Below are 23,797 nucleotides of genomic sequence, written 5' to 3' on the forward strand. Positions count from 1 at the left end.
ACCTGGGAGATCCTTACACATAAGGATCTACATGCAAATTGAAAATGACCCTTTATTATAGAATTTACTTGCAAAATAATATAGAATTTCAAAATGTTCTGCCATTCACTATTATTAATGTTGATGTTTAAAAACAGGAATAAAGCTAAAAGGACTATATGTCTACATACATTACATATTTAACGTATAGTCCCAAGAGAGCACGATTTTACTCACCACAATTAACCTCATCGCTCATGTCTGGACAGTCTGGTCTGTTGTCACAGACAAAATTCAGAGGTATACACACTCCGGTTCTGCAGCTGAACTCGTCAGTGGCACAGGGCACAGGCGGACTGGGCTTCACTAACAAGAACAGCGACAGTCAGTGAGAGTGGACCAGACTACGCAATTTGAATCCATGTCTTCATGCAAACACACGGCAACCTCTCAAAGCACATCATCACACATCAGAAGCGATACTTCATTGTACAGCAGAGTCATCCACTGTCACACTCGAGAATGATACTGTATAAGAGCTGCATTCATCATGAGCCATGAGGCTGGGCATGCAAAGTATTTCATTCTTCTCCTCAAATGTAAGTTATATACATCCATGCATGAGAAGGTCCATTCCTTGCCAATACATTTCTCGCAAGTGAAAACGGCTGCACTCTACAGTCGCCATGCAGCAGGCATGGCACAGTACAAACCTGGAGAAGCTAGAGGCTCCACATGGAGGGCGGTATCAGCTACAAACCAGACATAAAAATGATCTTTATCATCGCACTCTGGTTGTCTCGCGTAGCCACACTGACATATACAAATATTGGAAGGTGAAAAACAGTCTCGTCTCGGAGTCCTAGAAGGCTACAAGCACCAACAAACCTAATTCAGGTCATCATATAATGATCAAACTGTTGGATCAGGAGTGTTGGAGCAGAGATGTGCCAAACCTTTGAGACTGAATGTGAACAACATGAACGTAGAGCATCCTAGGGGTTGCCTAGACTAGTCATCCCTAGTGGTCCCTAGTTGCTACTGGGGGATTTGTCAACTAGCCAGCATGATGGAACAAAACAGTGAGCCAGACATTAAAGAAAGCAGCCAAAAGTGTTTTCTGAAAATATTTCAGACTGGATAAAGCCAATTCTACAGTCACCTGCACAAGACGACATTCTTTTGCTTTAATGAACCGTTAACACAGTTATTTCTGTTGTCCTTTGAAGCTATATATTTTTCGGAGCCGCGGGTTGCACATCGCTATCTAATCCCGCTCAGCTAGTTTAAAGTCAGATCTCAAAGACTTGGCATTAAATCCTTACATACTGCAATATCATACACTGATTTATGATTTTTGCACATTTATTGCACCAAATTATTTACTTTCATCATTAACAGAGTAGCCTAAAAATGCACTGAAGCTAGAATTTGATTTATAGGCTGTGTGTTGCTGTTAACTAAGTACAGTTTTCTGTGCTCTTTTCTACACAAATAAAACAGCCTAAAAATAGCGACGTCCTTTAACAGTTTTTGCTTTAACTATGGAAATAGACTACAAAAAAATTTGTAGTCATGCAACCCCTAGCATACTAAAGGTCAAAGATGTATAAATGCATTGATGTGATGGTATTCAGGGTCCTTACGTTCTCCTAGGCGTCTAAACTCGAAGCCCCTGACAGACGTCACGTAGGATGCAATGGATCCATCGCTAACCACGGAGTAAAGCACACCTCGGATCTGGGCTTCATTAGAGTTGTCTTCCGAGCCCACGTCCAGTTCCACAAACACATCCTTGCCGATTTGCCTTAAAACACAAGATAGGTACCATGTGAAACATTAAACATTTTTGAGACATGCTGTTCTTGGAAAATAATCAACTTTGAAGAGTTGCAACCGTAATCCCGCTTCAAGACGGCTTGGAGTGAACCATTCTGTAGTTGATTATTTTCCTATAAAAGCATTCCTCCAAGTGTTTTATTTCTTACTTAGTGTTGCATTTTTTTAAATAATAGTTTCGATACAGAAAACAGTCATTACTTGATGAGGACTACATTGACAGTCTGGGTTCCTGGTATCCTGAAGTACTCAGATTCAAGCTGTGGGAGAGACAAACATCATCAGTTACATGCAAACACAACAGCTGGCTACATTACACCCAGTGAGTAAGTCTAATTGTATAGTCTTATTCCCAAGTTTGACATTAACCCTGTTCTACTCTCTAAACGGACTGAGATAGATGTGGCATGTAGGAAAATGTGTGGTTTGAAACTGATCATTGATAATACACACCGTGTCAACAATGGCAGCTGAGATTTCTTGGAAGGCTGCAGAATCGATGTCGTCAAGCTCAGGCCCGTAGGTGAATGAGTCTGTGAAGTTCACCAGCGCACGATAGTAAACTGCGGGTAAAGGACAAAGAAGCAACGTCAAATGAAGCTCAAAGCCAGAAACAAATAAGATTCATTTGTATACACCAGGTCAAACACAAGTAAGCTCACTTTTTACATCAAGACAGAAAGAAATAAGATTCATTTTTACACCAAGCCAAAGACAAGCAAGTTCAAGTTTTAGACTAAGCCAGAAATAAGATTTATTTTTACGCTAAGTCAAAGAAAAGTAAGCTCAATTTTCATACCAAGCCAAAGACAACGATGCTTAATATTTACGCCAAGCTAAACAAAAAGTAATCTCAATTCTTACACCAAGCCAAAAAAATAAGATACATTTTTACTCCAAATCAAAGACAAATAATCTTAATTTTTACACCAAGTAAGCTCAACTTTTACACCAAACCAAAAACAAGTAAGCTCAATATTTACAACAAGCCAAAGACAAGTAAGTTCAAGTTTTACACTAAGCCAGAAAGACAAAGTATCTCAATGTTTACATCAAGCCAAAATCAATTAAGTTGAAGTTTTACACTAAGCCAGAAACGAGCAAGATTTATTTTTAAGCCAAGTCAAAGACAAGTAAGATTAATTTTTACACCAAGGCAAAGAAAAAGTTGATTTTTTACACCAAGCCAATGACAAAGTAAGCTCAATATTTACACCATGCCAAAGACAAGCATCTCAATGTTTACACCAAGCCAAAATCAAGTAAGTTACAATTTACACACCAATCCAATGGCAAAGTAATCTCATTTATACTAAGCCAAAAACAGATAAGATAAATTTTTACTCCAAATCAAAGACGAATAATCTTAATTTGTAAACCAAGCCAAACACAAGCCAGCTCAAATTTTACACCAAGTGGCAGACAAAGTAATCTCAATTTTTATACTAAGCCAAAAACAAAGATTTTTTTTTTTTTTTTTTTACACCAAACACAAATAATGTACATTTTTACACCAAGCCAAAAACAAGTAAGCTCAATTTTTATACTAAGCCAAAAATAAACCAAGAAAAAAAAAAAAAAACCAAGAACGTTGGTAAAAGACTCACCATGGGGGTATTTATGAAAAATTAAGTTCATGTAGCTTTTAGAGAATGGCATCTGAACTCATCAGATATCATCCACATACCATATTCTAGAGTGTGTGTATTGTAATTGTAGTAACTGCATACAAACTATATGCAGGAAAGGAAGGAGTGTATTAATATTAAGGTTATGCAACAATCTGTTTGTCCAGGACAAATCTAAACCTGGAGATACAGTGCCAACATAAGTATGTGGTCAGATGTTCAGTTTCTAAACAGAACAGGCATTTCTTCTTATGCTAGTTATCACAGATTATCTCTATAGACTGAGCAAGCAGTGGATCTTTAAATAGCTCTAGGTTTCCATTCTCACTCACATGCCATCACCTTTCATTACTTGAGTCTCATTCCAGGTTAAGCAAGGAAGTCAATATTTGTGCTATTTCTTACAGCTTACTGCTACTTCCCATGGTTCTCTTTGGGAGTCGTATTTTGTTTCGACTGTTCGGAACGTCTGATGGTGCTGATGTGCATGACGTCACACATCCACATATAAGTGCACAATCAAAAGCACAAAGCAAGTCCCCTCACCTTCACTAAATTAAATCTTTTATTCGCCGAATATTGATAACATTCCATGGCATACCTTGTGTTTGCTGATATAATACACTATTTGGTCAGCAGATGGTCATTTGCTCTGCACACACAATTTCATAGTGAGCTAAGCCTGGAACTGATGGGATTATTGGAGGGAACAGCTTTCCAAACTCTGCTCAGTTTCTTCAAATGCTCTACTTCTGCTTGGAGCTTTCAGCACTTTTACATCACCATCTGCTGCTGAGGAAAATCTGCGCTTCCCAAAACAGTTTATGGTCCAGTGTCACCCTCATGTCAGTGAACAATTTCACCTGGATACTAAAGATTTGTACCCAAGAACTGCTGCTGTGATCATAAAGACTGCTTATCCCTGGACTCTTATTGCGCTTTAACACCTATTAGTCAGAATCAGAACAAAATTGATACTTTTGGTTTCTTTAGTTTCACAATGGACATAATTAAATGAACCAAAAAGCAAAATAAATGCTGGTAGAGCAGCTTGGTTTAGCAGCTCACATCTACAAAAAAAATGCTGCCTGCAGCCCAAAAATGGTATGTTTGGTTCACTTCCTGCCATTGGGTCGATTCAGAGTCAAATCATTTCATCACTGCAATTAAACAGCACTAGGGTTTGAATGAAATTGGACCAACAACTCCTTGCTCAGACACTCTCAGGCCGGCTGTTTTGGTCCACAATCAGATGTTCTGTGTTCTCATCTATCTAAAGAACCACAACAGGGGAAAAACACACCAGGGGTTCAATTCAAATGGGCATTGCATATATTAAAACACCCTTATTCAAAAGTCTTTACATCTTTATTGTGTAATCATTTATAATTCCACTATCCCCTATCCAGAAGATGATGGGCTCCCTTTTGGGCCTGGTTCCTCTCCAGTTTTCATCGTTGATCGTTGATCAGGATGTTTTTCCTTGCTACTGTCTCTGCTGGCTTGCTCATTAGGGATCTAAATCTATGTCCGGATTTCTGTACAGCTACTTTGTAACAATGTCTATTGTTAACTGAATTGAAATTCCACCCCAGCTTGTATTACCGCATCACCATTGCAAATCTACTCCGAAACCAAAAAAAAAAAAGAAAGAAAACCAAAGCAGAGCCTGTGAACAAGGTCTCAATCAATGCCTGGTGGGACACCACTATAAAAAAAAGTATGAACACCAAAAGGCCCTAATCTCTTGTATGGAAGCGACCCAAACAGTAGCCCAACCACTGCTTAAAACATCAGTCCAGTTGCTATCCTTTCCTCTCATTCTCCAGCCCTGCACTGCTCACTTTTTCCATGTGGGAAATCCCCAGTCAAGTGGTCTCGAACGCCAAGAGCACAGACGAGGGCAAAAACGTGGGAAAAAAAAGCATTCCGAACTCTTGATTCTCAAATGTTTTGGGTGTTAGAGCAGTGCAGCAGAACTGTGGGGGCTTTATGGACCAAGATCTCAGTGGAACACACGGAGGCCTGTGTGCCAGACAAAGGACTGATTCAGGCACACGGCTGTGCGAGCCTTTTCCAGCATGCTGCTTTCAACTCAACCTTCAGAGCCCTCCTCCGTCTCTCGACGCACACCCTTCACAGTTCACACTGATTATAAGGGAATAGGGGATAGAGGGAGAGAGAGAGAGAGAGAGAGATCAAAACCATCCATCTGCCAAGTTGATGACTTTATTTTTCCTCTGACATACTGAAGATGGACAGTAATATACTAGAAACAGCTTTTCCTTTTCATCACATGATCCTAGCTACTTCAGAGCTTCCTGGCTTATATTTATTTTCTTTTTCCAAAGCACTAGTAAAGTCAATTCCTTAGCTCGCAAATGGCAGATACCTCCAAACAAAAACTAATGGATATCATTGTTGTTAACATGTGCACTACCTGAACAAAATATCTCAACATCATCTTATTTGATAGTTGACTGTGAGCTGGGAATGTTTATGTCACGCCCACTTGGAGTATAAATCCAAATATAGGTATATGTTTGGAGCAATAAATCTCTACTACGAGCAAATGTTGGATAAGGCAATACTTGACTATGAACAAGGGTACAAATAAAACACTGAGGAAATTACTAAGATCTCAGTTAAATCTAGAACAAATCCTGTGGGTGGCCATAGAGCCATTTTGGCAAACCAGCATTTGGGCCTTAATTACTGTGTTGAATACAACAGCTTCAATCCAATCTTATACAAAGAAGCATTTTCTGTTTATGGCAAAACCCATAGTCAAGAATTCGCAGGATGGATAAATAAAACACCAAAGTATGTGCTCAGATCCAAGAAAAAAAATTACAGACATCCAATTCTGGAGATTTGACTGTAGTCGGGTTGGCGTGAGAGAGAGAGTATGTGAGCAAGCTCCACTCCAAGGCCTTGGATCTCCACCAGAGATGGTGCTTCTGTAGGGGGCACAAGTGCTTGAGGGTCAGTAGCCTGAAATATTTGGGTCAGTTGGTTGGAATGGATGAGTGACCAAGGTTCACAAAGGGACACAAGCAAGCAAGCAAGTTTAATTTTTCAAGAATGTAAGGAATGAACTAGCCAGAAATGGGAAAAGCCTTTTTTTTTTTTTTTTTTTTTTTTTATAAGGAAGAATAGCTTTTTCAGTTAAAACAGGTGCACGAAGAATGAATCTCAAATACGGACTTGCTTTACTTTATACATCTTTATCTGTCACCACATCTGGAATGGTAGCAAACCGTGTAGAATGGATTTAAGCATGGACTTAGAGAGCAAGTTCAGTATAAAGTCACTGAACTTCCTCTTGTTCTGTGGTGCATTGTCAACAGGCCAGCGGTCACATTCGGCTTAGCGTTAAGCTGAAGAGACACAGATGGCGGAGGGAGATGGTGGCGACACAGTACCCTGAGGGGAAAAACTGTGCAGTCATCTGTCGGAGAGGTTCTCTTACTGGGTCACTGCAGCCAGCAGGATATCCTTTAGTTCTGAGCACGGTTCAACTCTCTGCTTCTCACATCTTCTCTCCCTGAGATCCGCGCTCATAGTGAGCAGCTTCAGTGTGACAGCTTCCTGTTTTCCAAAAGATTCCCGTAATTGGTCTTCTTGTCACTGGGATAATTGGGTTGAACAGCTCCCATCCCTTATGAGAAATTCTGTTCCATCATTGTGCTGTCAAAGCAGTGACTACATTGAAAGGAAAATGTATCTTTTCCAAAGTTATTAGCAAACATTATGAAGTTGTTTCTATAGGAACAGCTCTTACACAGAGCCTTGTATAGTGGATGCTTTATATAATCTAAGCCTAACAATAAAAAACATTAAATAAATGTGCTTTAATTTAACAGACAAAGTCAAATGATAGCTGAAACCGTGATTTTTTTTTCTTAGATAGATTTTTTTTTTTTTAAACATTTCTGAAAGGAGTCTCCAGTGTTAGCACTTTGTAACAGTCAGGAGTCCACCAAAAGTAAAGTCGTCAAGACAGCAGAGATTGCGCGTTTCTCTGCAACATCATAAGCTGTGTTGTTTTTTGTCTCATGAACAATCTAATCAAAAAGATCCTTTCGAAACTGACATATTTTTCCCCCTGAACCAAACTTTGAATGCAGATGCAATGCAAAAACATAGATGCTCTACTTGGAACATGGGCTTTATATAGCATAGCCAGTCAGCTTCCATGATAACCTGCCCTAATTAGAGACAATTAACTTCAAAGCAGGCTGTAATGCTGTGATTCATATCCTCACACAAATTGCCAACTAAAAAAAAAAAAAAAAAAAAAAAAAAGCCCATTTTGGCGTTGGCTGGTTATATTTCCATCCAACAAAGCCTTCTGTGTGCTATCAGGCAGACTGACAAAGCATGCCTTCCCAACTGCTTTAAAGATAAGGAAGCAAAAGAGACTTGGATCTTTCGAAATTTCTCGTTATCTCTGTTTCACGCACCAGCCCTTTTTTTTGATCATTTCAAGAGCGCTGTTTGTTTAGACTGGCTGCCGGAAGCAAAGCTGTAAATAGTTCTATAAATTCCTAAAAGGTAGTTTATTAGTTTATGAGGGACACTCCTAGATCTCCTAGATCAAGAAGTGCAATAGAACGTTGCAACGTTTATACTGGTAGGCACAAAATCAAGTTATGTCATTAAGATTATGTCAATAAACTCAGGATTGTGAGCTCTTTGTTACAAGTTTCATTCTTTTTTTTTTTTTGCGAGGATAAGACCATCCCTTTTGTAACACAAGCTAAGTACACTAATGACTTGCGACTACAGAGGCACACCAGAAATAAGGCAGTGAGACAATGTTTCCTACAGTGCGGGAGGAAAATATAGCTCTCCATGGCAACTGTCGAGTTGCTGTCTTAACAGTGAGTGGCAATATCTGAGTCTGAAATCCGAAGTTCACGAAGAGGGTTGTTTAGACAGCCGTGTGTGAGATGTGAACTCTGCTCAGACAACAGGAGACATGCTGATAGCTGAATAAGGCACTAGAGAGGGATCTTCTGGACTTTTGGAACTCTTTCTTCTCACTGAAAACCTAAAGCGATGGTCTCAACACAGCTTCTCCAGGCATTGACAGAATGCATATGGTCACCTCCATGAGAGCAAGATCATAACAACAAAGAGGGAACCAAAATAACTGCAGCTGCCAGCACCCCCAACCACCATACTGCTATTGCCACCTCCTTTAGGATCCTAACTCACCCAATACACCAACTGTCCCAACTGAGGAAAAAGGGAGTAAAATGGAGAGCTGGGTGGCCCTTGCTCTTCTTGAAAGAGTTTAATGATTCTTATGTATCTCCATCAGGTGCTTTGACATCTGTTGACCATCAGGCGATTGTTGTAGGAGACATCGAGCATATGGTGAGGGTCAGTTTTGTTCTGTGTGGAACATCTAGGAGCAGAGGGGGTCTGGTAACCTAAAGACCGTCCAATCATTATGGACAGGGCGTACTGTTATAAGAAAATCAATGACAGGATAGTGTGATTTGCCAACAATTGCTTTTTATCCATTTGTAGTTACATAATATTGTGGGACATCCACAAAACAAGTTAGTACCTGTAATCACTTATGTTATAGCAGCTATAAACTGATGATCCCTCACCAGCCTCTCTTTTTTCTCACTATTGTAATTAATAAGATTTAAAAAAAAAATCAGTCAGTCATGTTACAAAGAAACTAGAAAGCACAAATCCTGAAGACTCTCCCATGGTGGAAAACTTCATTTCAGTTACAATGCACTGATCCTGGAGACTCCTTCCATAACTGTTAAATAAACATCACCATATCAAGTTTTTTAAAAAATCCATTTATTGTTAGTCTTAGATTATGTAGATCGTCCACCAGAGCAGAGCTGATGGTACAGACCAATCAGAATCAAGAATTCAATGGTGTGGCTAACATTCCCAGCTGTTTCAAATGTGGAAAATGTAACTGCAATATAAGTTGAATGTTATGTTAAAGAAAGAAAATATGTTTTCAGAGGAGCATAGAAAATGGCACCAATGATTAAAAGTATAACAACATCAGAAGCATACTGTTTTTTTTTTTGTTTTTTTGGTTTTTTTTTTTAAATGCCAACTGCAAATCATCTTTTGGACCAAGTAAAAGATAACACCATCGAAACAACCCCACGGTCTACAGATGTGGCTTCTTTCAGCCTGGAGCCAAAATGAAGCCCAAGCACATCAATCTTACTCCACAGTTCTCCGCTCACTCGAAATAGTAACCTTTATTTCTGTGGTTGTAAGTACCAGGATGACCTCATGCTCTCAGGCTGCATGGGGGCCTGTGAAAGCCATGAGTACTAGAAGATGAATCAGAGATAAGTTGGGAGATGTCTCCTACTTCACACGAGCAAGACAAGCTCTGGGAAAAAAGGTCAGAGATGGAGGAGTAGTTTTAGCTTGGACTTCATATCTACAAAATTGACATTGATAAGGAGACACTGATAAGGAGCGCTTCTTTTACTGCATTTTTAAATCCGAGGAAAGGTGTTTGTGTAAAGACCCACAAATACTTTTTAGATACACACGCTTTCTATTTTTAAAGATACTTTGTATTTAGTTTGAAATGCAATAAAAATATTCTAACTTGAACATTAAGCATTGAATATGAAAGTTTTAAAAAAAGACAACTATGTGCAGCTGTACACAAAGTGGCTGCCACAGGTCTGAAAAAGTGTGCATGTCTGGAAAAATAAACATGATGCATGCAAATGGTGCAGTTCTGTTGTAAATAGTAGGGATAGTACAGTTATTAGGACCATTAACACTAACCAGTTTCCCTACTTAATTAGGGAGGGAGAAAAGAAAAGAGAAAAAAAAAAAAAAGAAAAAAAAAAACAACTCATGCAGCCTTCAAACCTATCAAAAAATATATTTTGTAAATCAATATTTTGGCCCTTCTAGGTTGGTAAATAACTATTTTTGTATGTGTTTATAAGCATGCTTATGCACTTCAAATGAGATCTGAGATTTCCTCGAATGAGATTTCCTGGTTTGGAACTTGGGAAACGTCATAATGACTGATGATGGTGATGACGGCTGTAAATTCCAAACCATTATTGCTTTATTGGTGAATATTTGAAAGTGAAATTTGTTTTCGCTACCTACCTCACCAGCAGAAGAAAGCCAGACACTAATAATACAGCTAGGTACAGCTATCTACAACTTTCTTAACTTCTTAATTCCAATGATCATTTCAAAAATGACTCCCCAAACGAGACCTAGTTATGCAGGTGACAAGCCAAAAGCTAATGTACCAAAGGCAAAGTTGTGTTAGTTAGCTACCTTTCCTCAGATCAGCGAATCTTTTTTTTAATGCTGAAAATGCAAGGAACTTTCTCGAGTTTCTAGAGTGTTTCTATGATTATTAATACATTAAAAGTTTTGAAGTACATGCTAGTTTTATATCCGTATACTCATTTACAACAAAAATTCCCTGCCTTGACCCAACAAAACGGACCAGGAGAATATTTGTACAATGAGGAATTTAGCTGAGAAACTGCCAAAATGGTTAATTTTACTTTCTTTCATTATGTAACTTAAAAAGAAAACCTCTTTGACAAAGGCCATTCCTACAACTATAGTCAATGTCTAATGCAAAGTTGTGAGATGAGGAAACAGAAGACGACACGTTACACAAAAACAGGAAAGTCACAGTGATCGTAGTAGACAGTTATCTTTTTCATCACCCACAGGAAAAGGCCCACAGGAAGGACAAAAAGACAGAAAGCAGTCATCTAAATCAGTCATCACTCCATTACAGGAAAAGCCGTATATTTCTTCCAAAGTGCAGGCAAGCGGTGATCTATAAATGGCTGTTAAGGACGAGCTTCCTCTTTAACCGGAACAAGCCACGAAGAAGACTGACATGTTAAGCTTCTCATGAAAAGGGGAGTCTATACAAACGTCTTCACCACTGAATACATCAGCCAATATATTATCCAGTCTGAAAGAAGTTTATCTTGAGTAATCCAAGATGCTGGAATTAATCAGTACGCCCCTCTGAGACCATTTGTCTACTAATCAGAAAGTAGCTCCAACCTGCCAGCAGGATTTCCCCCTGGTAATATTTACTTTAACCATATGTGAAATACTCAAGCACAGACATCATCAGTCCCACGCATGATCAGGACAGCAGCCATGTGCGAGCTCAATAATTATCACATTATTAATTTCCTTTGGGTGCTCAGACACAGCTGTTGGCTATTTGTATGATGTGAGGTATCTGGCATGTATAGTATATCATGAATCACAGCAGTATATACAGTGTCATACAGTCTGAATGATATTTACAGCCTTGCTAGCAAGAACGCATTCAGGTACTGTTTAATTTAGATAATAGATTTATAAAGAGAATTAATATTCGGCGCAAGATGAAATATGTAGTGTACTGTAGAGCTCATACCGGTATGGTATTAATATGTAATCTAATATGTAATCTGATCTAATACGTAATCTGCGTGGTACTCTAAGGTGAGAAATTGATGCACTCTTCCTCTGCTCAAAAAGAAATTGATGCACTGCTTCCTCTGAGCGAAATTGACAAATTAAGTTCTTCCCCATATGTAAAAAGCAGCGCAGTAAAACGTGCGATTGGGAGAATGCAAAACAGGTCTTTGCATTGTCTGCCCATGTATCCATTGTTTACTCCTGCCTTTCAAGTGTGCTATTTAACTTCCACCTTGGCCTCTTATCTGATGAAAGCAAGCATAAGGATTGTTTGGACCTCAGACACAAATCTGAGGAGCTGTGTTATGGCGAGGCCACTGTGAGAAGCAGTGAACGTCAGGATGTGCACCAGACAACATTCAGGACACAACACACACTCCACTTAGATGGAGACGATGGGAAACACAGACTCTTATAACATATTTAAAGTAAGAGTGGGCTGATATGAAAAATCTGCAGTATGATAACTGTGCAAAAAAAAAGCTCTTTCATTGTAGAAGTCTTCGATCTTATAAACAAAAACACTGGTTCTACTTGTTTAATCAGATGATCTTGGTCTTTGAGTATTAGGTATGACTTCTGTCCGGCTGGAATGAAAGGCTGCAGCCACAATGGATACAAATTTGCAAATAAAACTGGTGATCCCTGATTCATGGTATATCAAATCACAGCTAATGAGTTCAATGAGGACATGAAATGAGAATCCACTGCAGGGGCAGTCATAATTAATTTAAAAAAAAAAAAAAAAAAAAAAAAAAAAAAAAAAAAAAAAAACCATAATTTCAGAATTTTTTAAATAATTTTAGAGGATCTTTCAGTAACCACACTTTCAATGGACAAGCCAGACCTAGACACTCACACACTCATTTAACATAGTTACATATTAACTTTACATTTTAGCATATTTACTTTACATTTTTACTTACTTAATTTGTCTTTACTTGCACATATTTTTTATTATTATGCCTTTACGTACTTAATTAATGTATTTACATATTTACTTTATATCTTTACGTCTTTACTTACCTTTTTATGTATTTACTTACTTGATCTCTTTACTTCCTTTTTTACAACTTTACTTATTTAATGTATTTACATACATATTTACATGGCTTTACTTACATATTTTACATCTTTATTTACTCTTACATATTTACATATTTACTTTACATCTTTACTTATTTAACTTCTATATTTACTTACTTACATAACATTTACATATCTACATATTAATTTACCTTACATCTTTATTTACTTATTTAACTTACTTACATATTTATTTAATATATTTACTTTACATCTTTACATATTTACTTACGTTCTTTCGGTCGTTACTTACTTACATAACGTGTTTACATATTTACTTACTTTACGTATTATTTTACGTCTTTACTTACTTCACGTATTTACATGTTTACTTACTTTATGCCTTTACTCACTTATTGCATTTACATAGTTACTTTACATCTTTACTTCACGTCTTTACCTACTACTTTACTTATCTACTTACTTACGTATTCTATTTACATATTTACTTTGTGTCTTTACTTACATAATATCTTTATATACTTAACGTATTTACATTACTTACTTTACATGTTTACTTTCTATATGTATTCATTTACTTTACATATTAAATGATTACTTAACTGAAAACTCACAAGATTTGTACATCTTACAGGCTAGCACTAGCCAGAGAACAAACTCTGTGGAGGATTTATATTTTCAAATAGACAAAAACAAAAAGAGCACGTCCTCACTTGTTATAGAGAGGTCATCTGTTGGTGGCTCTGGGGTGCTTCCATCCTCTTCTCCGCTGATTAAATCTGCAGAGAATGTGAAAAAAGACGCAATAAATTCTGCTCACTAATAAAGCATGACATCACATAAAAAAAGATCATACATCCCTGTAGCACAGGTGATTTATGAGCAATATTTTTTTTTTTATCAGTTTATCAGTTGCACTGAGGCTTGCTGACATTTCCACATGATTTAAGAACTAAAAATCACACCTGATGTCAAATGTCAAACATTATTAATGTTTAAAAATAATATATTAACCATTAACTGCTAAACTGAAAATTAAGGGCCTTTTGTGCAAAGGCAGTCATTTATGCATTCAATTCATCACTTGTTTGCTTTGTTTGCAATCAAATGTTACAGCACTTGTTAATGTGTAATAAAATAATTAAATATTTCTCAACCAACTGTAGGTTAATGATTACGTTGCTGAGATTCTTCTGTATAAAAAGTCTTTGTATAGGAATTAGTTGCTAAGCATCTCATTATTAATATAAATAAAACAAGTAACGAACGATCTTTTGTGTAACTACTGCATTGTTATTTATTAGGGTCTGATATTGAGAGAATAACAGAAAACTCAGGCAATCACACCTCCTGAAGCTTCATCAGCGGCGAAGTCTTCATCATCTTCAAGGTAGCGCTGAGGCCTCGGCACTCTGGCCACCTCGAGATCCTCTGGAATTGGCACCTCTTCCCACACCTTCGAGCTCTCAGCCACCTAGAACAATTTAAGAGAGCTTGCTTTACAGGGGCTCAAAACTCTGACAGTGCTGACTACATGTCAAATCATAGGTTTATATTAAAGCACTCATTAACATTCTTATACGTTATCATTTCTATAGCAATGTGTCACATGGATTCATACTGATGCCCCACATAAAGTTAAAACCTGTGTGTAATCACTGATCTGGTGAAGTTTTCTACAAGGAGATGTTTTCATACACATCTTCAGGACAGAGAACCTTGTACCATGCAGTTTCCTGGTACTGATTTAGACTTTAAACCTGGTACTTTACAGTTATATAACCTTGCCATTGAAGTAGTTTGAGCAAAAAAATAAAATAAAATTCACGCCATTAGAGTGTTTCATTACTTTTTTTTTTTTTGCAGTTAAGCACAGGAACTGCATTACCACTGATCACACACCAACCCCAGTATGTTTAATAACTACACCACAGTGCCCACCTTTTGCCTGGTAGCTCAACCTTAGATTTCATTTTTGTATATGTGCATGGCATTTCATCTTTGTATACGTGCATGGCATGCCAGTTCCCATTTCCCAGCCTCTTCATCGGGGCGGCTGCCCCATTTAAAAGGCTCCAGCTAATAAATAACTTGATCTCCCACCCAAATCCTTTCTCCCCTCACTGAGCACCCTAAACCAACAGTCGTGGGCCTTTTTCAAAAGAAAACCGCTGACTGGCAAAATTCTTTTTGAAAACTGCTCAGCGAGCCGTCTACATGATCAGCTCCTGCTCCACTATCCCTCAGGGATGGAGTCTGTCCAAAAAGCCTGGCACTCCAAAAAAAAAAAAAAAAAATTCCATTAAGCAGCTAGAAACTACATGATATGGTGTGTGTGTATATTTTATATATATATATATATAATATGATATGATATGATATGATATGCTTAAAATGCAAGGCAACGCAAGGGAAGAAATTCAAACAACTGAGATTGGTCCACCATCAACAGCAATATAATAAGACTAAATAAAGTCACTATAGTGATTAGTAATTGGAGTATTGACGTATTTCTGTCAACTGTTAGGGTCAGGGTTGTCGCAGAGAAACCATATATGGAACGGTCAATATTTCAGAGCCATTAACATGTCTTTAGGTTGCGACAGAACACATTCAGTATCTGAAGTCACACCTAGACTTACTATATAAACATCTAGCCACCACACCTGGCTGGGGCCCATTTAACAAAGGAAATGATATGAAGTGCAAACACGCATATGCACAGCAGTAGGAATCCCACTGTTTACCTTCCAAATGTACCTTTTAACAATAGTGTTTATCGTGTGTAAAAGCCAATGTGGTGCAGACAAAAAAAAGGGGGGGGGGGGGAGAAAAATCAGGACCCAGGGTCACAGGAGATATATGAAATCACTGGAACGACAACATTGTTCTGGGGCTGGCCCAGCTGTTGTTTACTTGCCTCGACCAAATCCCCATGTCTGATGGAGTCCACGGTCAATCAATACAAGGAGAGAACAGCCAAGAGGAAGCTGGTCTTCAGCAAGATCAACAAGACTCCAGGACACATCTGCTAAGGACACACTCAACCAGAAGTCCCTTAAGAGTAATAATGATTGGACAAATGTGGACGGTTACATTGGGATGTTCTTTCCCATACACACGCCCATCTATGGCAATCCCAACCCCTGCTTAAATTCATGGCCAACTGGCAAGGTCCATCAACAAGAACAGTGTGAGAAGAGGCAACGTTTAGGCTTCTCCTCACATAACAGCACAGCTGCGAAACAGAGTGTGACAGAAGATAATACTGAATTATCAGCAATACTAGGCAATATGTCTGTTTCTTGGGTACCTATACACAATAGATGCACAGTCTTCTTTTTTCACTGAGAAATTACCCTCTGGCGCTTCAAAGTTAAAACGTTCCACCAGCATGAAGACATGTAAATTGCCATGTCCAACAGTTTGAAGTCTGGGATAAAAGAAGTGTTGGGCGTGAAAGGCCATCCATTATCAGGAAGCACTTTCAAAGAGCTCTAGATGAAAATCTAAATCTCAGAAGACTCCTCAAGCTCTACAGGCACCACAAACGGTTCCACATTTCATACTACAGCATGATTACACAAAAGGCGTTAGAGCATGGTAGTTGATGTTAGAGATGATGCTTTTCTAAATGTTGATGGAGCATTAAGTGAGCCCAAACCAAACCTCTGAGCTGGACCTCCTTAGCACACCCTGGCACCGGTTGGCCTTCCATGGAGCAGTTGTTTAGGATCCTGCAGGATCCTGTTTTATATATTGAGTGCACTTTCACAACTCTCTCACCTTCCTGAGTGTGCCTACAGAGTAAAGACGGGTGCCATGGAGAGAGTAAGCAGCTTTTTTTTTTTTTGCACCTATTATACACAGTGACATGGAATGAAAAGCTGTCCAAACGCTGAGACCGTCATAGACAAGACGACAGGAAGGTTGATACGTGTACATAATGAATGGGGGAAAAAAAAAATCTCTTTCCCTGAAGAGACTATAGGAAATTGACAATCTGTATTTTTTGACAACTGACAACATGCTCCCTCAGGCATTACAGACTTGATGAATGAAGCCTCTGAGTGTGAGATAGCACACTGTATATAAGGCCTAAAGCAACTAGGAAGGAAGCATACCATCTGTCAACGATTCTACACATTTCTCTCCATCGTATACATGTAGCATTACAGATGCTAGCTTGAACAAGCTTTGACAAGTTGTTAGGAGCCGGTGTGGGGTGGGGAAGGAAAACAAGAGCTGGACGGAGATTTGGGATGCATAACTCGCCTGGAAACTATAAATCTTCCCCTGTGGGTCAGGCCACTCTCTCATGTGTGGATCATGCCATGAGTAAGCCACGACTCCCACAGGCATTCCAATGTGTACTGTCAATTTACACCACCTGATGCTTCCTGCTCAGCACAGCTGTTTCCCCATGCTGAAATATAAGCTGCGAGCTGCAAGTGCTAGGTGGCGCAATAATGTAGGTCCATTCAGGCTAAATTCATAGTCTATTTCCTAGAAAAAGTGCCATTTGACCTGCTATGAATATGTGCTATCTGTATGTCCAATACGCAGCAATGCTGTGCTCCACATAGCAATGGCAACAAAACCAGCTGGATATCCATTTTTAGCTTCTTTAACCCTGTTTTACTTGAAATGCAAATCATAACTGGAATGAAAACACTAACCAGCTTTATCTCCTTACCCCTTGCAACCCCCAACCTTCCACAGCTGGAATTAATCACTGATAAAGATGAAGTCTGCTATCCATGATGTTGAGTAGCTAAAACTAATTTTACCACACTTACCACAGGCCTGGCTACACATAGCTAGTTTGCTTCACAGTTTGTTTGGTTCCACGTCCAAAATTTTGTCCCAAAACTACAATAGCTACAAAGCATCCATTCACTGTGTAGTTAGTCTGCTAGCTAGCTAACAGTATACAGACAAGCCACAACTTTAGAATCCATAACTGCTTAACCACAAAAAAAGAAAACATTTATTAACTGCTTGGCTACACCACAGCTAATGAAAAGCTCAAAAATTAGCTAACTCCTAGTATAACTTGCTAATAAGGTCATCAAGCAAGAGCCTATAAGGAAAGCAGATTAAGGTATAAAATAACCTCTAAGTAATAACTTAATCACTGGCTAGTTTCTCCAGTTTCCTCCCATCTCTCAAAAAGGTAGGAGGTAGGTGGATTTGCTACACAAAATTGCCTCTAGGTATAAAGGAGTTTGCCAGTGAGTGTGTATGCCTGGGGCCCTGTGATGGACTAGCAGCCTATCCAGTGTGGATTCCTTTCTTACATCCAGTGTTCTTGGGATAGGCCCCGGATCCACCACAATGTCAGGTGAGGATAAAGCGCTTACTGATGATAAATGAATGAATAAATGCTCTGGTGTTACTGTACACTCCTCCTGTGAGAACATCCAGACACCGTTCAGTGCCAGGGAAAGATGCCAGACCAGACAGCCAGCAGAGTGCCAGCCTGTGTGGGGGAACTGGTGATGGTCATACAACAGCTGGATGTTCGGTATTACTGAGAATTGTGATTGGAGGATAGACTCTGTTTTTTTTACTGCTAAATCTGAACGAACCCTGTGGCTAAGTAAGCAGAGCGCTGTGGTAAAGCAGAGTTCCTGAATTGCTTCTATCTAGGGAGACTGCTCAGAAGTCTGAATCATTTCAACAGCAACTCGACCACCCAAGGGCTTAAGAAATAACCAAATGTCACATGCTTTTAAAGACTCCTTAGGGTTACACACTTTCTCCTGGCTAATCTTGAGGTGCTTTGCTACATACTATTTGATTCCTAGCAATGGAAACGATGATCTTGGAAACAAATGCTCTGAGTCAATGACGCAAGGGTGAACAGAAAAAGCTAATCATTAATTTGCAACCGCATTTGTGGGAGTTACTTTTACAGCCATGAATCAGAATAACAATGCGACAAGTGTCTAAGTGTGTTTGTGGTATTTCAGCATTTGAGACCAGACATAAGCAACACCCAGCCATGAAACGAGAGCCTGAACATAACGTGTCTGAGATCCCATAATGGGTCTGAAGTCATAAGCCAAATCCAGCTCTGGTGGTGGCAGAATCATGGGCATGTCAGTGGCTGACTAACCGTAAATCTTTTTTTATATGCTTCATGATAATATCTGATAGAGCAGTAAGGGATTAGAAATGCCCATTTAGATGCAGCTTATTAGACTTGAAAAAATGACTAATGGTAAAGGAATTAGCCACACAAAGTGCAAGATCAACACAACGGCTTCCAGAAGTGCTTGAAGAAAAAGCTCTTACTCAAACGTAGCATGGTGTGTGTTTTTTTTCCTACCGAAGCCTGTGGGTGAGATGAACAAGCAAAGCATGCCACTGGAAGAGACTTTCGTTGCTTGTGAGAGTCCAGGTGGCCCATAGAGAAGAGTCCTCCCGTTAATTACCAGCCCAGCAGGATAGCCTTCAAAACCTCCCTCTAACAGACCACCTGCGTCTGGCACCCTGGGTTCCACACTCCTCCTCACACATACTGTCAAAATAGTCTGGGGTTGTTACACTTGCTCTGCCGTTTTGGACTGATTTGTAGTTGGGTTGCAAGTCGTCGCAAATATGGTGGAAAGACTGTGGTGAGGATTAATGAAGGGGGTCATCAATTAGATTTGACCCCAATGTACACCAAGTCTAGGGGGTGTTTTGCTAAATGTAGTCACTTGAATTACTAAAATCTACAGTCTGGGCTAGAAAGAAATCAGCCCTAGCATCTACTTCATGCCAGTCTGTGTATTTTTACTTACTGTTGGTGGTTCCATTGTTCTTGATTCCACAAAAATCAAAAATAATCCACTTCGAGACATTTTGTAACAGTAGGTTAGTTAAGAAAGACTTGGATGTAGATGCCAAAATCTGCGCCTTAATTTTCTGCATTTTTTCCCTTCAAAGAAGCCCTGCTAGGCCACTCATGCCAGTCAGCCCTGCACACTCATTCAGATTCAGAACACTTGGACAGCTTTATCCAGTCATCCCCTACACATCAACAACATCAATTACAATTACAATTTCGGTAGGATTAATTTGCGAGTGGATTTGTCATTGAATTTGCAGTTGAGTGCCATTGACTTAAATTGTCATGTATCTATATGTCATGCTAGCTTTAGTTTACATTATGCTGCTTAATCATTTTACAATGATTATGCTGCTCAAAAGAAAATTTTACATGAAGTGTATACATTGTGATGTAATGGGTGATTATATGGCTGTTATATGAATTATTTGGACTTGAGCAAGAGAAGCAGGTCTTGGTTTATGATTATTTTTGTTGCACACTTACAGTAGCCTATATCCCATTGCTTGGATCAAGTTTTCAGCAGATTGTTTTCAAACCCAATTAAACAACAGGGAGTACAGGAGTGTATTTACATATTTACATACCATGAGATGTGCAATAATGCATAACATCTGTAGCAAATCATATTTTGCAAAAATCAGTTGTACATAAAGTGAGTTGTAGCCAGTTTTATCCAGGTAGACTGGAATTTCCCCGCTGGCTTATACTGGCTTTTGAGCGATTCACGCCCTTGTTAATGTGGTGTATGAAAGCAGTTAGAAATAGCAGCTGATCCAGCATGTAGGTTTCCTATATTTACAGCTCCTACTCTAATGAGGTTGCCTGCATGCACACAAACAGAGAAAATAGCACCTATGTTTCATTTAGTCTTGATGGTAGGTCAGTTTTTAATATTTTACCCTTTTAAACAAATTCCACATAATTTTGATGTAACTGGAAAATTGCGTTGGAGGACAAAAGCTGCTTTTTTTTAAAAAAAAATAAAAATAAAAGAATCTGGAAACTTTATGGACCAATTGAAGCAAACCCATCGGAACACACTTTAAGGGGAATTCCTTTAATCAAACACTTCTACCTGAAATATCAGTGAAACAAGCATGAAGAGAAATGTATGGAATTAGGCCAGCAGGATAATCTGGCAAGATGAGACTGGAAAATCTGCACAGCTCAACGGAGCTCATTGCTTCCTGCCTTTTAATCACACCTTATATAGTGTTATCATAAGACTGTGGCCAGTGGAAAGAATTCCTTTGCTCTGATGCTAGTTTTCATGCTTATCCACCACCTCATTAGTTTATATTTTGATATGTAGTAGAGATGTTGATAGCTGTTACTGATATTATTATGGATGAATGAATGAGCCAATGCCTGACATTTCCGAAGTTGAAAATCAAAATCGTTGACAAAGGAACATTAAAGAATTTGCGAATCATGGTAAGAACACATTGGTCTTTACAACAAGGATGAGTAAACAATCATGGAAGAGCATTTTGAGAGTCTAAAAATACAGCGTTATTTCCGGTAATGGCGTCTAACTGTGACCTGTGGCTAGAGAGCTCGGGTATCTCCAGTTTCCCCAGACGACAGCTGAGGTCCTGAGGAGGCTGGAACCAGAGGTGGCATGCAGAGAGAAAGGGCTGCTAGTGTTTATTTATAACGGGACAGGCCCATGCACCCGCACTAGCTGCCATTCAGGAATGGACTATGTCTGCCTGTTAAAGGAACCTTGGCTTCACGCTTAGGCAGGCACTTCAAGCACCGACGCCACTATCCTCTGGAACACAGGATAGACGCAATGGTGGAATAATGTCTGACGTAGAAGAAGACAAGACAATAGTGTCTTGGGTGAGGGGGTCAGTGAGGTCTTGGATGAAATCACAGGGCAATTTTAAGCAACTTTGCTTTAAGTAGGCTGCTTCACACCTTTGGTATGAACCTCATCACAGAACTCAACAATGTAAACAAAAGTGTCCGAAAGTACACTACGATGAATGTCCAGGGCCAAAAAGGCTCACGGTTTCCCACAGCAGCATTTCATACTATCATACTCGCACTAGGACCAGATAATCCGACACCACCTGTTGCGTTGGCCTGGGACCAACTGTACCACAGTATGCTGGGTCAAAAGCAGTTTCATTAAGATTGTGCTTTGATAAACCCTATACCTCAACTCTCACTCAACAGCAAAAAAAAAAAAAAAAAAAAAAAAAAATAGTTTCAGCAAATATTCTATTATGGGGCTTACCCAAAGTGAGATACACACCACAGCACAACTGACTTGTGGCTCGATTTTGGAAGATTATACTTTGATTTGGTGTAATACTTGATATGATAACGTTTTCAGTCAAAGGTAAAGCTGTTCCTTTACTTTTTCTGCCATGAGAACGTCTTAAGGACAGAGGACTTTGCGCTTTGCTGTTTCTTGACACTAACTAACTAACTAATGCACGTTCTGCAACATTAAATATAACTATAAACGGATAAAATTTATGATGTCATTGTTTAATAAAAAAAAAAAAAAAAATTTGCGTTGACTGTGGTATAACAGAAATAAGACTCCGGGACTTGCTATTATAGGAAAGTAACTTTGCTTTGTGTCTGATCACATTACACCACGTTGCTGTTGATTAATTTTCTATTAATGCATTTCCCATTGTGTTTTATTCCTTACTTAATTTTTCGGCATGCCATCTTATTTGTGATTCCTCGGACTTACAACTTCTAAGTATTTCTATAAAAGTTCCATTTATTAACCTACGTCAAGCTGACATAATAGCGATAATAATCCAAGTGGTGTTGATTGCTACCATGAATAACCCTGTAAATCCCTGTAATTCATTTCTCCATTACATATTGTTCCCTTGCCTTTAATGTCCGGGTATTGAGAAACTAAAGTCCTTAAAACTCCAAAGAGTACATTCTTCTGAGTTTGCTTTGGATACAGTTCCAGCCTGATGAGAGATGCTCTACTGTGTATAACCACCTGCTGGCAGTTCCCAAGTTCATGGTCAAAACACCAAGATCTATTCAGGGCCAAGATCATAATTAACTGGGATTGGGCTGGAAGCCTATGTGAACGTTTTTTGGATAGGCCACCAGTGTTGATGCTGCAAACACTGAAATAGTAATCTGTAAATGACACGTGTGGATGTTGTTTAGAAACCTAAACGATGTGGTAGACCAACCATTTTGATAAAGCGAAGATGGAAATAGCTTCGCGTTAGATCACAGAGAGAACATTTTGCTCACAGGATCTCAAACTTGGGGGAAAATAAAAGAGTTTTTAAATTCCCAAATCATCATTTTAACTGAAATTGTCCATCAAGTTGGTTTCCTTCACCTGCTTTCTCAGGAACACGCTATTTCAGTACTTAACTGATTTAACTGACTAAAGCTTTGATATTGTGAAACTTAAGTGATTTGAATGGCAAAGTAATAAGACCAAAATAAAAAATGCAGGAAACAGTGTTTGTTATCAAGACAGTAAACAAAAATGTGTGATTAAACACTGTTCAGACATTCAAGAGTATATTTTTTGTACTTATACATGTGCATTATACATGTTTCCCTTGGGAAAGTGAATGTTAAGAAAATTTTATAATTCATTTACGTTAAAGTCATGGTCCTTAAGGTCTTTAAAGGTACATTACATTCATTTTCCTAGGTGAAATATACATGCTAAAGGTATAAAATATGTATCCTTAAGTGTCCCACAACAATGACAAGCAAATGTAGTTTGGATGCCTCCCCCAAAAAAAAAAGCTTTTTTTTCATTATACATATTCCTGCAAGGAAGCTGAGGTCAGAGATCAGGATCTTCCAAGCAGTAATACACGACCTTAAACAAAAAAAATACTAAATAATAGGATGTACTGGATCAAGTGCTATTTTATAAGCTGCTGAATAATAAGGGTGGAAGCCATTATTGTTAAATTAACCCAAATTGCACAATGTGTAATGTAATCATTACAACTAGGGCTACTAA

General features: G+C 38.7%; 1 protein-coding gene across 14 annotated transcripts in view; it reads right to left on the reverse strand.

Annotated features, from left to right (window-relative positions):
* hspg2 (heparan sulfate proteoglycan 2) overlaps positions 1 to 23,797 on the reverse strand; it is a 116,576-nt gene that overhangs the window by 71,892 nt on the left and 20,887 nt on the right. For 13 of the 14 annotated variants that reach the window (XM_053240944.1, XM_053240941.1, XM_053240936.1 and 10 more), the window contains exons 2-8: positions 14,319 to 14,445; positions 13,685 to 13,750; positions 2,272 to 2,381; positions 2,020 to 2,078; positions 1,626 to 1,786; positions 693 to 731; positions 217 to 345 (exon numbers count right to left, since the gene is read on the reverse strand). In XM_053240944.1, coding sequence (XP_053096919.1) covers positions 217 to 345; positions 693 to 731; positions 1,626 to 1,786; positions 2,020 to 2,078; positions 2,272 to 2,381; positions 13,685 to 13,750; positions 14,319 to 14,445 — 691 coding nt within the window. The remainder of the gene's footprint in view (positions 1 to 216; positions 346 to 692; positions 732 to 1,625; positions 1,787 to 2,019; positions 2,079 to 2,271; positions 2,382 to 13,684; positions 13,751 to 14,318; positions 14,446 to 23,797) is intronic. The other variant, XM_053240938.1, reaches the window with a different exon arrangement.

The sequence above is a fragment of the Pangasianodon hypophthalmus genome, chromosome 16 (assembly GCF_027358585.1).
Source record: "Pangasianodon hypophthalmus isolate fPanHyp1 chromosome 16, fPanHyp1.pri, whole genome shotgun sequence".
Taxonomy (NCBI): Eukaryota; Metazoa; Chordata; class Actinopteri; order Siluriformes; family Pangasiidae; genus Pangasianodon; species Pangasianodon hypophthalmus.